The following is a 16,480-nucleotide window of genomic DNA, read 5'->3' as shown; positions in this document are numbered from 1 at the left end:
CATAATTTTCTCCCTAAAATCCTTGTTGAAGGTGAGGAACATGGTTTGACTACTCATTAAATTACCTTAACAACCAGAAAACCTGACTTGGAGTGAGTATAAACATTTATCAGATCATCATTGTGGACCTGGTAACATCTCTCCATATATTTGGATATAAGCAGGATAAAGGCAGGCATTAGCTAATGGTTCCCAGCTGGTGAAAGGAGATTCAGGGGAACAGCCACTCTGCTCTTTTGCTGGAACTCTAAGATACCAAATAAATAGCAAGATGTCTAAAAAAAAGTTAAATATCTAATCATTTAGATTAATAGATTTTAAGGCCAGAAGAAACCATTATGATTATCTAGTCTGACCAGCTTCTTTAGAGAAGCATGAAGTTGAGGAGAGGTATGTCTTCCTGAATCAGATGGGCATCCAATGGCAAATTCAGAAGTTGAAGAGACTATATTCAAGGTGACTGCAGAATTTAGCCAAATTTCATGCACCATAAGGATAGGGTGGGTCCCCATGGTAAAGAAGTTGTCAAGGGAAATGGAGAATCAACTGGAGCATCAGGAACAGGGTCATAAGAAGGTTCAGCCTTCTTGGAAGTAGGTGGCATGGAGACCTCCTGGACCCAAGAATGGTCCTCAGATTCCATCTCAAGTGACAAGAGGATGGTCTCTGATTGCCTTCTATGAAGAGATAACTGGCTCTGTGGATATGGGGAAAGCAGTGAACATGATATATCTTGACTTTAGCAAAGTTTTTGATACGGTCTCCCACAGTATTCTTGCCAGCAAGTTAAAAAAGTATGGATTGGATGAATGTATTATAAGGTGGATAGAAAGCTGGCTAGATCGTCGGGCTCAACAGGTAGTGATCAACAGCTCGATGTCTAGTTGGCAGCCGGTATCAAGCAAAGTGCCCCGGGGCTCGGTCCTGGGACCGGTTTTATTCAACATCTTTATTAATGATCTAGATGATGGGATTAATTGCACCCTCAGCAAGTTCACAGATGATGCTAAGATGGGGGGAGAGGTAGATACACTGGAGGGTAGGGATAGGGTCCAGAATGACCTAGACAAATTGGAGGATTGGGCCAAAAGAAATCTGATGAGGTTCAACAAGTACTAGTGTAGAGTCCTGCACTTAGGATGAAAGAATCCCATGCATCGCTACAGGCTGGGGACCGACTGGCTAAGCATCAGTTCTGCAGAAAAGGACCTGGGGATTACAGTGGATGAGAAGGTGGATATGAGTCAGCAGTGTGCCCTTGTTCCAAGAAAGCTAATGGTATATTGGGCTGTATTAGTAGGAGCATTGCCAGCAGATCGAGGAAAGTGATTATTCCCCTCTATTCAGCACTAATGAGGACACATCTGGAGTATTGCATCCAGTTTTGGGCCCCCCACTACAGAAGAGATGTGGACAAATTGGAGAGAGTCCAGCAGAGGGCAACAATCGGGGGCTCGGGCACATGACTTATGAGGAGAGGCTGAGGGAACTGGGCTTGTTTAGCCTGCAGACGAGATGAGTGAGGGGGGATTTGATAGCAGCCTTCAACTACCTGAAGGTGGTTTCCAAAGAGGATGGAGCTTGGCTGTTCTCAGTGGTGGCAGATGACAGAACAAGGAGCAATGGTCTTCAGTTGCAGTGGGGGAGGTCTAGGTTGGATATTAGGAAACACTATTTCACTAGGAGGGTGGTGAAACACTGGAATGGGTTATCTAGGGAGGTGGTGGAATCTCAATCCTTAGAGGTTTTTAAGGCCCAGCTTGACAAAGTTCTGCCTGGGATTATTTATTTGGGGTTGGTCCTGCTTTGAGCAGGGGGTTGGACTAGATGACTAGTCCAACCCTAATCTTCCAACCCTACTCTTCCAACCCTAATCTTCTATGATTCTATGACTCAAAGTTCCCAGACCTGATGCCTTACCTCCAAGGGTCTCTCTTGCTGCCTAGAAATACTGTGGCTGTAGTGGAAGATGAACTGTTTTTCAAATATGCTGTTTTGCCCTCCCACTGAGCTCCCAAGGTGTTTATAAACCATTATGGCTGTGGTCTTGTCAAAGATTCAGAATGTTATGGACCTATGGTCTAACCTGAGGTTGGTAGTAAACCAGATATGAATGAGTGGATTCCTTTCTAATGAGTACATTTGGGGGCAGTCTTTGACAAATCCCTGAGACCACTCTTGTACTCTTACAAGAAGATTGAGAAGGTAGTTCTCACTCAGATACAGATCACTCAAATATTGACAAGAAATGTCCTCTCAGACAGGTTTCACCTATCAGGAAACATACTAATTCTTCAATGGAATCTGAAGTTAGGAGCCATTCAAATCTAGATCACTCTAACTGCTAAAATCAGCTGTTTAATAGCATTGTGGGAGAATATAGCAAACATCTCAACAAGGGTGACCTTATAAGATTTAAGGAATAATGATCAGCATAGACTCAAGCTTCTGAGAGCAGGGAGCCAATGGAGTGTACCACTCAGCCAAAAGATGACTAACATACTTGTTACAAATTATTCGTTTGAATGAAAAATCTTTTGCTGCTTAAAATGAAACTACATCCTTAGCCTTAATTTAGGCTTAATTAATTAAAACATAAGCCTGGCTTAGAGGAGGTCATCACAATTTGAACCATGGCACCTTCAGCAGCACATCGACTCATAACCACTTTGTGACCTTAGTTTACTGTTGACTCACAGGAAAGAGGAGCATATATTGAATATCAACTTCCTGAAGGACCCCCCTTTTTTTTTGAGAGAGAGATCACTCGAATTCTGACAAGGCCTGACCTTACTTTATTAACAAGTTACAAGATTTAATCAAGGTGGTGTTTCTGCTAATGCCACTTATATACAACACATTATTTACATAACAAATAATACTTTGTCCTTTTATAGCACCTTTGCAATATAAAGAATCCTCTGAAGAACATTGCAAAGGTGATTAAGTATTGTCTTCCTGCACACAGAGGCTAAGTCTGAAGATCATACAGCAGGTTAGTGGCAGAGTCAGGAACACAATCTCTGTCTTCTGACTTAGTCTTTTTCTTTAATATTAGGTCATTCTATCTCAAAGTTTGCATGGCTCTTCAAAAGTGTATTAAAGACACTTACATGAAGGGGCTTACAATGTAACTCACATTTCTAGGATACACCAGATACCAATTCTACAAAGCAGACGTTAAAGAGAAACATTTGAAGAATTTGCAAAGCAAGAAGATTATAAAGAAGGATTTGAAACTGAAGTTGTTTGGTGCATCAGAATCAAGACGACATTCCAGGCATAGGGGATCATATATAAGAAGCTGAAGGTGGAAGAACTCAAAAATAGCAGTTAAGGAAGACTCTTAAAGGATTCTAAAATTCCTATTCCTAACCATCCATACACATTTCTAGCTCTCATCTAAGCAAGGGATAAATCAAGAACTTTATCCATATACCAGGCTGCATTCAAGCAAAACTGGTATACTTTGCACATACTTTTAGCACTACTACACTTAAATCTCCTGCTGAGTAACTCATTTGGTTAACAAAAATTGAAATTAGCTGTCACTGATTCTTTCAGCCACTCTCCTCCATCATCTCCCACATCTGTTGTAAATCGTTGTCTAGGGGCAAACCAAGGCTTTCAAATACTTGTTTAATACTCAGTCTCCGCCTGTGTCTTTTGTAGCTGAAATGCATTGCATGGGGTCATTAGTTTCACTGTGTACCTTGCACATGTTTAATTATGCTATTATGCAACTTTTTCTTTTTAAATAATAATGGCATTATTTTCAGTATTCCATTTTATTTCATCTGCTATAATTCAGGCTGCGGATTTGTCATGGACAATTTTGTGGATGAGTCATGAAAACATTGTCAATATCACAGCTCTTGGGAATCATAGGGAAAATTATAAAAAGTCATAGAAAAGTTTTGTAGCAGCTAAACTACTTTTGCAAAACCAGGTATTTGGTTCTCTTAAAAAACATGGTTTTGGAGAACCACAAGACTTTCTGGATACTTAGCGATATGTTGCATTGGTTTCTTTCCTTAGGTTTAGGGTAGATCTTTTGCAGACTCTGTGGCTTTGTCTTCACTGGAAATTTAACTATGTTCCCACCAGGAATTTTCTCCTTAAGGCACTCCCCATTCACACAACACCCCACAGTCATGCCATAGTTGTGCCACGTTACAAGGCAGCCACCATGCCCTGAGGTATAGGGAAGAGCCTGAGTTAGCTTATCTCATTTTGCTAACCCAAAGAAACTGCAGTGAAAATATATGACCAATGCCAATAATCAGTAGATGATGGCTCACCAATTCCTTCTTACAAGCCCTGTGTGTGCCCAATCTTGAGTACAGTATTGTCATCTATCTGTGCACTGACCAGAAGTCAACTACCTTCATCTGCTTCCACTTAGGGTCTTCAGTCCTGCACTACTTCTGCTGCTTTGGATATCTTTGGTCTCTGGAAGACTTCCTGCTAACAAGCCCATGTATCAGCATGCAGTCACCTGGCTGGAACTGACACCAAATCCTGGGTGATCTTTGGGCTGAAACATGCAAAACCCATGACTTGGATCCTTGAAGAGGAACCTTCACTTCAACTGTATAACAATGTGAATTGACAACCACTACCTGATCATCGGATCAACAGTACCAGACAACAATGAAGGGAGAAGATTCAAGATATCACGGTGAGCTACTAGAAAGACAAGGATAACAATGGATGTGCGATGAGCTCCCCATTTTATGAGGAGATGACTGCATGCTGAGCAGAGCCCTGAGCATAGAGCCCCACTGCAGCTTGGACTCCGTTGTGGAACGAGTACAGGAATGGGTTTGGAACCTGGATGCCTTCAAGGATACAGAATCCATCCCTCCAAACAGCAACCCTCCCGGAAGACCACCTCAGTCCCAAGTCACAGGAACTCTTAAGAGGTTTGGACCAGGAAGAGCACAGTGGTGTTGAGGGGATCCTCATGGAAGAGCCAGAGGAGAATACAGCATCTCAGCTGGGTAAGATGGGTGCAGCCATTGTATTATTATTTGAAATATTATAAAATATGTGGACAGGTTTTAGCTCTTTTACCATGTCCTCTAACCTATGGACAACAATGGATGTGCGAACCAGTAACTGAGGCAATCAATAAGCCATGGAAATGCATCACCAGTATCTGCTGCACTCCGTACCCATTCCAATGTGGGTAATAGAACAGATACACTGACGATGTGCAGTTTTACTATTTGTGACGCATCAAGGTTTTGTGTTATGTCTGGGAGGTTTGTTTTGCAATTGTTTCCCCTCCTCACCCATCTTTAAACTGTGTTAGGGCAGCTGGACTGCCTACATATGTTTACCTTCAATAAATTTAAGTAAAGAAAAAGAAAAATGCCAAATGAACCATATTTCTTTCTTTAATTCATGTGCAAACACAACATTTGATTTCAAGGCAACAGCCCCAGTGTGCCATCCCATTAATTATCCTCTGTGTACTCTCTACACAGTGCAGGAATGTGAGTGCATGAGGCATCTCTTATGTCTTTTACTGTAACAGACCCTGCACCAGCATCAGCAGGCACAAGGCGATAGTCTCTAAGAGACCCGCAAACCACCACTGTCCTCATATATAGTGGGAAGCACACAACAAGCCCCCATCCCACGTATGGGATTATATATACTACAAAGCCGTAAGCAGCGCCACATTGCTTTCAGTGGCCAAACGCACATTCCACCACCATCTTGCACCTGCTCAGCATATAGCTGAACTGCCTCCTGCCCAGTGGGTACAATTCAGGATAAGCCTTCATCAGACGAGGGTAACAGAAAATAAGGCTGGATCACCTAAAAAAAAATCACAATTTTCACAGACATCCCAATAATGACAGTGTCATTACAGGCAGAACAACGTATCAGCTTTTCAGTGTCAAAGCACGCCAGACCTCGAGATCGCCCTGGCACGATGCACTTGGACAGCACATCCTATGTGGGTATCCATGAATATGCCACCGCAGTCTGTTGTTGCTGTGCTTCTGTTTGTAACTGCAAGTCACTACTTCTGCCCTCTCTGGGCAAAAAGCTGCATTGGAAACACCCACTGCATCTTGGCAGCAGCTTCTGCAGAAACATGTCAAAGAAACATTTCCTCCATTAAAGTCAGCAGCTGTTGGTCCCAGATCTTAGGATAGTGGGATCCATAGCTTCAGCACTAGGATACAATGCACACCACTACAGCACTTTAGGTCTTTCCCATATGCCCAATGTATTTCCTGGGCCTAGACAGTTTCCTCTCACAATTCCCAGAGTGGGCAGAGAAGTTGCACAAAAGCACGCCTGGAGCAGGATAGTGAGTTGTAGTACTATGAATCACAAAATATGGACCCAGATATCTGTACTGCCTCTCATGAGCCAGATACATCACCAGTGCAGATACAGGTGTGACAGCAGCATGAGGAACTAGACAGAACTAACTCGTGAGTTAGGCTACCATGAGATGATTACCCACAATTGCCCAACTTGTAATTAGCCTGGAACGAGGACATAACTTAAGGCAGGCCTGCACAACATGCAGCCCCCGTGGGCTCACTGTGCGGCCCGAGGAAGGATGAGTAGGGGGGCTCACTGTGCGGCCCGCGGAGGGCGAGTAGGTGGGGTGGGGCAAGCCAACGGCTGCCTGGCTGGCCGGCTGGCGCGGTGGTGAAGAGGCTAGTGGCGGAGGGCAGGTGAGCTGGCGGCGGGGGAGGGGGGCTGAGGAGGCAAGAGGGCAGCGGGAGGGTGGGGGGGATGATTAGCCGAGCGAGCGGGCAGGCAGTGGCGGCAATACCGTATTTACCATGGCGCCACTGGTGCCGGGCCCACGGGTCCAAAAGGGCCCCGGCCTGGCCCGCTCTTCTCTGTCCTCCTGCTCTCTCCTGTGGGGGCAGAAGCTTGATGCTGCCGTCAGCTGGGGCTCCTGCTGCAGCAGGGCTCTGCTGGCAGCCAAGCTCCTCCCCCGCCTCTACCCCCAGCATGCTACGTTCCCTCCCCTCCCTCTCTCCCTGCTGCTGCTTGCTGGCAGGAGGGAGGGGGAGAAGCGGAGCCTCAGCACGCTCGCTGCTTCGGGGAGGAGGAGAAGAGGAGGGAGTGTGGCCATGGGGAAGGGGCTGGAATCGGGGCATATCCCCTCCAGCCCCTGCCGTGAGCGCCCCCACAACCCCAGCCCACACCCGCAGCCCTCTGCCCACTTTGACCCCTGCAACCCCCTCACACACCCCCAGCCTCCTGCCCTGATCCCTGCACCCCCCACATCTCCCCAGCCCCCTGCACCCCCTCACACACCCCCAGCCCCCTGCCCTGACCCCTGCACCCCCTCACACCTGGCGGGGTGGCGCTGGGGAAGGAGGATTTGTTTCCGCAGGGCGGGCAGCGCTGGCGGGGGTTGTTTCCGCGGGGCCGGGCGGCACTGGGGGGGGGGGGGTGTTTTGGCAGGGCCAGGGGGTTTTGGCCCTCAGCTGTTTTCTTTGGAGTAATATGGCTCTCGCCGCTTTACAAGTTGTGCAGGCCTGACTTAAGGCCTTGTCTTCACTGGGAAAAAAGGTATGTTCCTGACCCGAGATAACTAGCAGGACTTAAATCCTAGTGTAGATAAGGCAGTTTGTAGTTTTCACATGAGTTAGCAGATGAAGGTAAACTGTAGTCAGACTGGACCTGCTAACTCATGTGTAAACTAAAGCTGACTTATCTACACTAGGATATTACTTCCTGCTAGATAACACAAGTTAAGAACAAACTTTTTTTTCCTAGTGAAGATGCAACTGAGAGTGTAGTTGGCTCCAGTGAGAGTGTGCATGGGTGCCTGAGATGTTTTGTTTGCAATTAGTGATTGAAGGTTGTGGGCAGGCAGTGGAGAGAGAAGAGGATTAGATGAAGGGAAGGAAAGAACATGAGACAAGATAAGAAAGAAGAAAGTGGGGACTGAACAGAAGGAAGAGTTCTCAGCAATGAACAAAAGAAAGGTGTGGGAGAAAACAGGAGAGAAACAACAGGGAAAGGGGAGAGAAAAATTATGGTTAAAGGAACCAGATAGTGGAAAAAAAGAAGGTGGTGGATCCTAGAGAGAAAAATAAAACACTAAAAAAACAAAATGGAAAAAGAAGGAAGACAAAAACATAGGAAGACAATGCAAATTGAAATTATTCCAATTTTAATGCCAAAATATTACAAATACAATGTTTTGTTTTATATGCAAGAAGTATCTTTGGTGCAATCCACAGAGCATTACCATGAGACCCCTCCATTTACCGGCATATATGCATTTAATATATGTACAGTTGGTTCTGGTAAAGTTAGGGGAGTTACTGTCTGGAAGAATTTTGTGACTGCAAAAAGATGTTGCCACAGCTACTTGCTAGTCTATCCCCGGAGTGAGTTTCTTCTACAGGTAGGTGAGGAGGGGATTCCTTAATTCCACTGCAATCATAGAATCATAGAATATCAGAGCTGGAAGGGACCTCTGGAGGTCATCTAGTCCAACCCCTGCCCAGAGCAGGACCAATCCCCAACTAAATCATCCCAGCCAGGGCTTTGTCAAGCCTGACCTTAAAAACTTCTAAGGAAGGGGATTCCACCACCTCCCTAGGTAATGCATTCCAGTGTTTCACCACCCTCCTAGTGAAAAAGGTTTTCCTAATATCCAACCCAAATCTTCCCCACTGCAACTTGAAACCACTACTGCTTGTCCTGTCATCTGTTATCATTGAGAATAGTGTAGATCCATCCTCTTTGGATCCACCTTTCAGGTAGCTAAAAGCAGCTATCAAATCCCCCCTCATTCTTCTCTTCCGCAGACTAAACAATCCCAGTTCCCTCAGCCTCTCCTCATAAGTCATGTGTTCCAGACCCCTAATCATTTTTGTTGCCCTTCGCTGAACTCTCTCCAATTTTTCCACATCCTTCTTGTAGTGTGGGGCCCAAAACTGGACACAGTACTCCAGATAAGGCCTCACCAATGTCAAATAGAGGGGAACGATCACGTCCCTCGATCTGCTGGCAATGCCCCTACTTATACATCCCAAAATGCCATTGGCCTTGTTGGCAACAAGGGCACACTGTTGACTCATATCCAGCTTCTCATCCACTGTCACCCCTAGGTCCTTCTCTGCAGAACTGCTGCCTAGCCATTCGGTCCCTAGTCTGTAGCGGTGCATTTGATTCTTCTGTCCTAAGTGCAGGACTCTGCACTTGTCCTTGTTGAACCTCATCAGATTTCTTTTGGCCCAATCCTCCAATTTGTCTAGGTCACTCTGTATCCTATCCCTACCCTCCAGTGTATCTACCACTCCTCCCAGTTTAGTCTCATCTGCAAACTTGCTGAGGGTGCAATCCATACCATCCTCCAGATCATTAATGAAGATATTGAACAAAACCGGCCCCAGGACTGACCCTTGGGGCACTCCGCTAGATACCGGCTGCCATCTAGACATGGAGCCATTGATCACTACCCGTTGAGCCTGACAATCTAGCCAACTTTCTACCCACCTTGTAGTGCATCCATCCAGCCCATACTTCTTTAACTTGCTGACAAGAATACTGTGGGAGACCATGTCAAAAGCTTTGCTAAAGTCAAGGAACAACACGTCCACTGCTTTCCCTTCATTGACAGAACCAGTTATCTCATCATAGAAGGCAATTAGATTAGTCAGGCATGACTTTCCCTTGGTGAATCCATGCTGACTGTTCCTGATCACTTTCCTCTCGTCTAAGTGCTTCAGAATTGATTCCTTGAGGACCTGCTCCATGATTTTTCCGGGGATTGAGGTGAGGCTGACTAGCGTGTAGTTTCCAGGATCCTCCTTTTTCCCTTTTTTAAAGATGGGCACTACATTAGCCTTTTTCCAGTCTTCTGGGACTTCCCCGGATCGCCATGAATTTTCAAAGATAATGTCTGTCTCTGCAATCACATCCACTAATTCCTTAAGCACTCTTGGGTGCAACGCATCCGGCCCCATGGACTTGTGCATGTCCAGCTTTTCTAAATAGTCCCGAACCACTTCTTTCTTCACAGAGGGCTGGCCACCTCCTCCCCATGCTGTGCTGCCCAGTGCAGTAGTCTGGGAGCTGACCTTGTTCGTGAAGACAGAATGCTATGGGATGCTAGATCTTACCACTGGGCCCACTCCAGTCAATTTGTCTATGCTTTTATCCTTAAATATGCAGTGAAGGTTAGTCTACTTGAAACCCACACACCTCCTGGGTGTGGTGTTCTGTCCCATCTAGTGGCGCAGACAGAGCAAGAGAGAGATTAATAAGTTTGCTCTACAGCGTCAGCCAACAGCCAGCTGGTGTTTAGCTTACATAGTAGAGGCTCATGCACTAAGCTCCAGAGGTCCTAGGTTCAATCCTGCCCACCAGTGATGGGCTCTGTTGGTGTTACATACTACGTATGTTGTTTGGGGTGTTAATAATCATGTTGCTATTGTTACTGATATTATATCTAGATGTTTTCGTTCCGTTATGACAAAAACTCCCCTTCCACAATTTCAATGGGTGACTACCATAATGCATTTCTGTCACTCATTGTGATATAACTCTCTCCTCAATCTGTCATGTTAATTTTCCATTCCCCTGATTTATCGTCATCCTTAAGAGTAACAGCTTGCTTTGCTTGATGAATGAGAAACCCATAGGTGCTTTCCTGCAAGTTCTCTCCTTTATAATATCAAACAAATCAATCGTTTAAATAAAGTAATTAATTCCTTTCAACTCTACGTTCACCAGAATGAAGACATTCATCTACTCCTTTTTCTATTGAAAGAAAAAACGCAGCTAAGCTAATTTTTTTCCTTGTAAAAACAGTAATCAAGCAACAATTGTCCAAGCAACAAATGAAGGAAGCTATTAGGTCTTTACAAAGATAGTTGATTGTACACATTTCACAAAAGCTGAGTCAAATTGCTTGGAAGACAGCAATTATCTATTACATTTTGGCAAACATCCAAGAAATCTATCAATCAAAAGGTCAATACCAAGGTCATTTATTCCTGAAGGAACATATTCAATGAAGCACTGAGTGGAGAGGTAAGGAACTTAAATTAGTTTTCTATATAAGGTACCAACCTAAGCTTTGCCACACATATTTGTCAAACATTACATGACTGATCACAGATCATATTTTTGGCTGTTGGATTCTCCAGGTCATGTCATAAATGGAAGAGATAAGTAGACCCAGTGATTAAAATGAAGGTATACTTTGAAGAAAATACCTTTCTCTTCTAAGTATTAATCCCCACTAGTGTACACTAACAGGAAAATCTCCAATTATATGAACTGTAACATTATCCCTTCTAAAGGACTGTCTCAAAACCAGAAAAAAAACCTGTGGAAATCACTTTATCAAAACTAAAAATGAATGCCTGGCTTGCCCTGAGTTCTTACTCATTAACATTCAACGTCAGAGCTGAATCATAACAAGAGAAAGCAAAAGATGGATGATAAAAAAGTGAGCAGGACAAAACCAACATTTCTTAGAGGGACACAGTTTAGGTTAAAATGATGACTGGGACTTTCAAAGGGAGTTAGCTGCCCCCTAACCAGCATACATATTTGTAATTAAAAATCCTTATGTGATAGAAACAACAACATAGATTATTACAGTTTCAGATAGTTTATCTTACAGGGGCACTGTCAAGCTGAATGTTTATAACAGATTTTTGTGAAGTCCAATTTGTGATACAGTATCAGAAGGCGGCAGTGTGGCCAAGTGGATAAAGGACTGTACTGGGACGCCGGAGTTCGATTTCTAGCTTCACCACTGATCTCCTGTATGATTGTGTGCAAGACACTTCACCTCTGTTTCTCTCTGTTTCCCTATCTGTAAAATGGGGATAATGATAATTACCTCCTTTGTAGCACTTTGAGATCTACTGTTAAAAGTGCTATATAAGAGGTAGGTGGTATCTTTTTCCAAAAATAATGGGCCAGGCCCTCAGCTGGTATAAATAACGTTAGCTGAAGATTTAGCCATGAGTGCTAAAATTCCTTTAAAAATGTTTAAAGACTTTTTCTGCTCCCATGCTGATGTTTGTAAGAGTCATTTTTGCCTGCAAGAAATTGATTATAAAATGAAAACTCTGCAATTAATACACAAAATACTGTTGAATGTACAAAGTGAACTGAGAAGTTAGAAAAATGTTTTTTCTAACTCCTTTCAGTTTTAGTAATTATAAGTGTTACTTGTAAATATAGTAGATATACATATTTCAGATAGAAATATAATTATTCAAAAAAGTGTCCCTTTAATGGGGTGAAATTAAAGTGTGCAGACAATACACATTTTTCTTTTCATTTGGATATACTTACTTTAAAAAGACAGGTTTCAGAGTAACAGCTGTGTTAGTCTGTATTCGCAAAAAGAAAAGGAGTACTTGTGGCACCTTAGAGACTAACCAATTTATTTGAGCATAAGCTTTCGTGAGCTACAGCTCACTTCATCGGATGCATACTGTGGAAAATACAGAAGATGTTTTTATACACACAGACCATGAAAAAATGGGTGTTTATCACTACAAAAGGTTTTCTCTCCCCCGACCCCACTCTCCTGCTGGTAATAGCTTATCTAAAGTGATCACTCTCCTTACAATGTGTATGATAATCAAGGTGGGCCATTTCCAGCACAAATCCAGGTTTCCCTCCCCCCCAAAAAACCACTCTCCTGTTGGTAATAGCTTACTTAAAGTGATCACTCTCCTTACATTCTCCTTCCTCAGCTCTTATCTCCTAACGCCCCTACTCTACTTGCGCTATATTGATGACATCTTCATCATCTGGACCCATGGAAAAGAAGTCCTTGAGGAATTCCACCATGATTTCAACAATTTCCATCCCGCCATCAACCTCAGCCTTGTCCAGTCCACACAAGAGATCCACTTCCTGGACACTACAGTGCTAATAAACGATGGTCACATAAACACCACGCTATACCGGAAACCTACTGACCGCTATTCCTACTTACATGCCTCCAGCTTTCACCCTGACCACACCACATGATCCATTGTCTACAGCCAAGCTCTGCAATACAACCGCATTTGCTCCAACCCCTCAGACAGAGGCAAACACCTACAAGATCTCTATCAAGCATTCTTACAACTACAATACCCACCTGTGGAAGTGAAGAAACAGTTTGATAGAGCCAGAAGAGTTCCCAGAAGTAACCTACTACAGGACAGGCCTAACAAAGAAAATAACAGAACGCCTTAGCCGTCACCTTCAGCCCCCAACTAAAACCCCTCCAATGCATTATCAAGGATCTACAACCTATCCTGAAGGATGACCCAACACTCCCATAAATCTTGGGAAACAGGCCAGTCCTTGCTCACAGACAGACCCCCAACCTGAAGCAAATATTCAACAGCAACCACATACCACACAACAGAACCACTAACCCAGGAACCTATCCTTGCAACAAAGCCCGTTGCCAACTGTGTCCACATATCTATTCAGGGGACACCATCACAGGGCCTAATAACATCAGCCACACTATCAGAGGCTCGTTCACCTGCACATCTACCAATGTGATATATGCCATCATATGCCAGCAATGCCCCTCTGCCATGTACATTGGCCAAACTGGACAGTCTCTACGTAAAAGAATAAATGGACACAAATCAGATGTCAAGAATTATAACAGTCATAAACTAGTCGGAGAACACTTCAATCTCTCTGGTCACGCGATTAGAGACATGAAAGTTGCGATATTACAACAGAAAAACTTTAGAAACAGACTCCAGCGAGAGACTGCTGAATTGGAATTCACTTGCAAATTGGATACAGTTAACTTAGGCTTGAATAGAGACTGGAAATGGTTAAGTCATTATGCAAGGTAACCTATTTCCCCTTGAAAAGAAAAGGAGTACTTGTGGCACCTTAGAGACTAACCAATTTATTTGAGCATAAGCTTTTGTGAGCTACAGCTCACTTCAGCTCACGAAAGCTTATGCTCAAATAAATTGGTTAGTCTCTAAGGTGCCACAAGTACTCCTTTTCTTTTTGCGAATACAGACTAACACGGCTGTTACTCTGAAACCTATTTCCCCTTGTTTATTTCTTTCCCCTCCTACCCCCCTCACTGTTCCTCAGACGTTCTTGTTAAACCCTGGATTTGTGCTGGAAATGGCCCACCTTGATTATCATACACATTATAAGGAGAGTGATCACTTTAGATAAGCTATTACCAGCAGGAGAGTGGGGTCGGGGGAGAGAAAACCTTTTGTAGTGATAAACACCCATTTTTTCATGGTCTGTGTGTATAAAAACATCTTCTGTATTTTCCACAGTATGCATCCGATGAAGTGAGCTGTAGCTCACGAAAGCTTATGCTCAAATAAATTGGTTAGTCTCTAAGGTGCCACAAGTACTCCTTTTCTTTTTAAAAAGACAGATGTCTTTACTCTTCAGATAACAGAATGAAACTAGATCAGAGACAGATGGTGCCCGGTATTCTCCTTGAGCCAAATTGTCCAAGCCCTCTATGGGAATGCAAGGCCCAAAATGCAATGAAAAATAGCACTTCTACTGTGATGGGGCTGAGAATATAGAACACAGGTAAAAGGGTCTGCATTGTGATTGTTGCAGGAACACAGAAAAGGGAATTGAAGGAATACATGAGAGTGTGCTATCACAGTTTTGGGACAATGAGTTTGGGATGATATGAATGGTGGTGAGAGATGGTGAATGTGTGTATAAACAGTGATTTTATAATTCTACTTTTGAGAAAACTTCAAATGCTGATAAATGCACTGAAGTTAAACATTTTCATTTAGGCCTTGATCCAAAACCCACTGAAGAAAATGGACACTCTCCTGACTGGCTCTGGATCAGGCCCTTAATATCCTGTTAAAAAGTTTAAAGAGGATCATTTTCTTTATATGACAAACTGCTTTAATATTTATAGTTATTACTTTTGCTATACATATTAACCATCTTTCACAGTTTAATATTGGTTACATTACTTCTCAATAATTAGTAAATAAAATGGATTGTCAAAGTGCTGTACAGCAAAGTATTTTTAGATCCAAGTTACTTCTTTCTAGCAATAAGCAATTATAACTGTCAGAATTATCTAGCATTGTTTTTCTGCATTGGCTATATGGTAGTTTAAGCGTTTAGATTTTGGAAATGTCAGGTTACCATTCTGTAACATCTGTATACTAATAGCATGGAAAAGTTCTTCACAGGCTTCTGCCTATTTATTATAATTAATATAGTGTTGTAAATGTACACAGTTTTTTATAAAACAGACTATAAAATGAAACTGCTCAGAAACAAAACCCTTGACTAACACTGGTTAGGATGTAATCTGGTAAACTTTCAGACAACAGGAACTAAATACATCTATTATATCCAATCTGCTTAGATGTTTATATTTCACTACTGATAATCATTTTAATGAGGTTTATTTATGACCAATCAGTATTTTTCCCTGCAGTAAATATATTAATATTTCTAATTAGCGAGCAGCAGCACAAAATAGATTTATTCAGTCTGCATGTAGAAGATGCTAATAACGTGATAAAAACTAAGAGCACTAATTTTGTTGTCAATTCCATATCCTTGTAATTACCTCAGAAACAGGCAGCATTTTTCTTATGCTAATCATTGCTGTTTTCAAAAGTATTAAAAGTAGAAAAAATGGTTTAGTTAATTCTTTTAAGAGAAAACATTGCATTTCGACCTATCTCCTGCATAGGGACCAAGCCAGCATACAGTTACACGTATTGTAATTTTAAATTAATTCCAGTGGAACAACTCAGGTGAGTGAAGTTACACCTGTACAACTGTCAGCATGATCAGGCCCTCTGGAAGGAGTGCCTCTTCTAAATGTGCAGAATACATTTTAATTTAAAATTAATATTTATTTTATAACACGTGTACAAAGGAAAAACCACTGGTTGTCAAATGTTTTGATCACCTTGGGTCATAATCTGCCACCCTTACTCCCATTCAGTAGTACCCTACCTCCTTCAGTAGTCTCATTTAAATAATTGATTCAGTATTTTCAGTAATCGTGATATTTAAATTACCATCAAAAGAATACACAATTAACTCAAATTTAAGTTGTCACACTGAGCCAGAAAGGGTTAAGCAACCAGCAGGCTAAATGACCCAAATTCAACCTTTAAAGACATATTAGAAAAGTATAGAAATGGTAATTAAGGCCATTCCTTATAAACAGCTAACAAAGCCATGTTAAAACAAAGAGGAGTCCTTGTGGCATCTTAGAGACTAACAAATTTATTTGTGCATAAGCTTTTGTGGGCTAAAACCCACTTCATCAGATGCATGGAGTGAAAAATACAGTAAGCAAGATAAATATTACAGCACATGAAAAGATGGGAGTTGCCTTACCAAGTGTGTGTGTGTCCGGGGGGGTCAGTGCTAATGAGGCCAATTCAATTACGGTGGAAGTGGCCTATTCTCAACAGTTGACAAGAAGGGTGTGAATATCAAGAGAGGGAAAAAT

General features: G+C 42.7%; 1 protein-coding gene across 6 annotated transcripts in view; it reads right to left on the bottom strand.

The window, feature by feature from the left end:
• The window catches only part of ANKS1B (ankyrin repeat and sterile alpha motif domain containing 1B), a 754,695-nt gene that overhangs the window by 402,185 nt on the left and 336,030 nt on the right, over nt 1-16,480 (bottom strand). The window contains exons 16-17 of one of the 6 annotated variants that reach the window (XM_077807668.1): nt 15,796-15,815; nt 9,220-9,245 (exon numbers count right to left, since the gene is read on the bottom strand). The exons of the other annotated variants lie outside the window; for them this stretch is intronic. Coding sequence (XP_077663794.1) covers nt 9,220-9,245; nt 15,796-15,815 — 46 coding nt within the window. The remainder of the gene's footprint in view (nt 1-9,219; nt 9,246-15,795; nt 15,816-16,480) is intronic. 6 annotated transcript variants of the gene reach the window in all.

This window comes from Eretmochelys imbricata, chromosome 1, assembly GCF_965152235.1.
Source record: "Eretmochelys imbricata isolate rEreImb1 chromosome 1, rEreImb1.hap1, whole genome shotgun sequence".
In the NCBI taxonomy this organism is placed as follows: Eukaryota; Metazoa; Chordata; order Testudines; family Cheloniidae; genus Eretmochelys; species Eretmochelys imbricata.
Note: the sequence above shows the minus strand (reverse complement) of the source record. Positions and strands in the feature narration are given on the sequence as shown.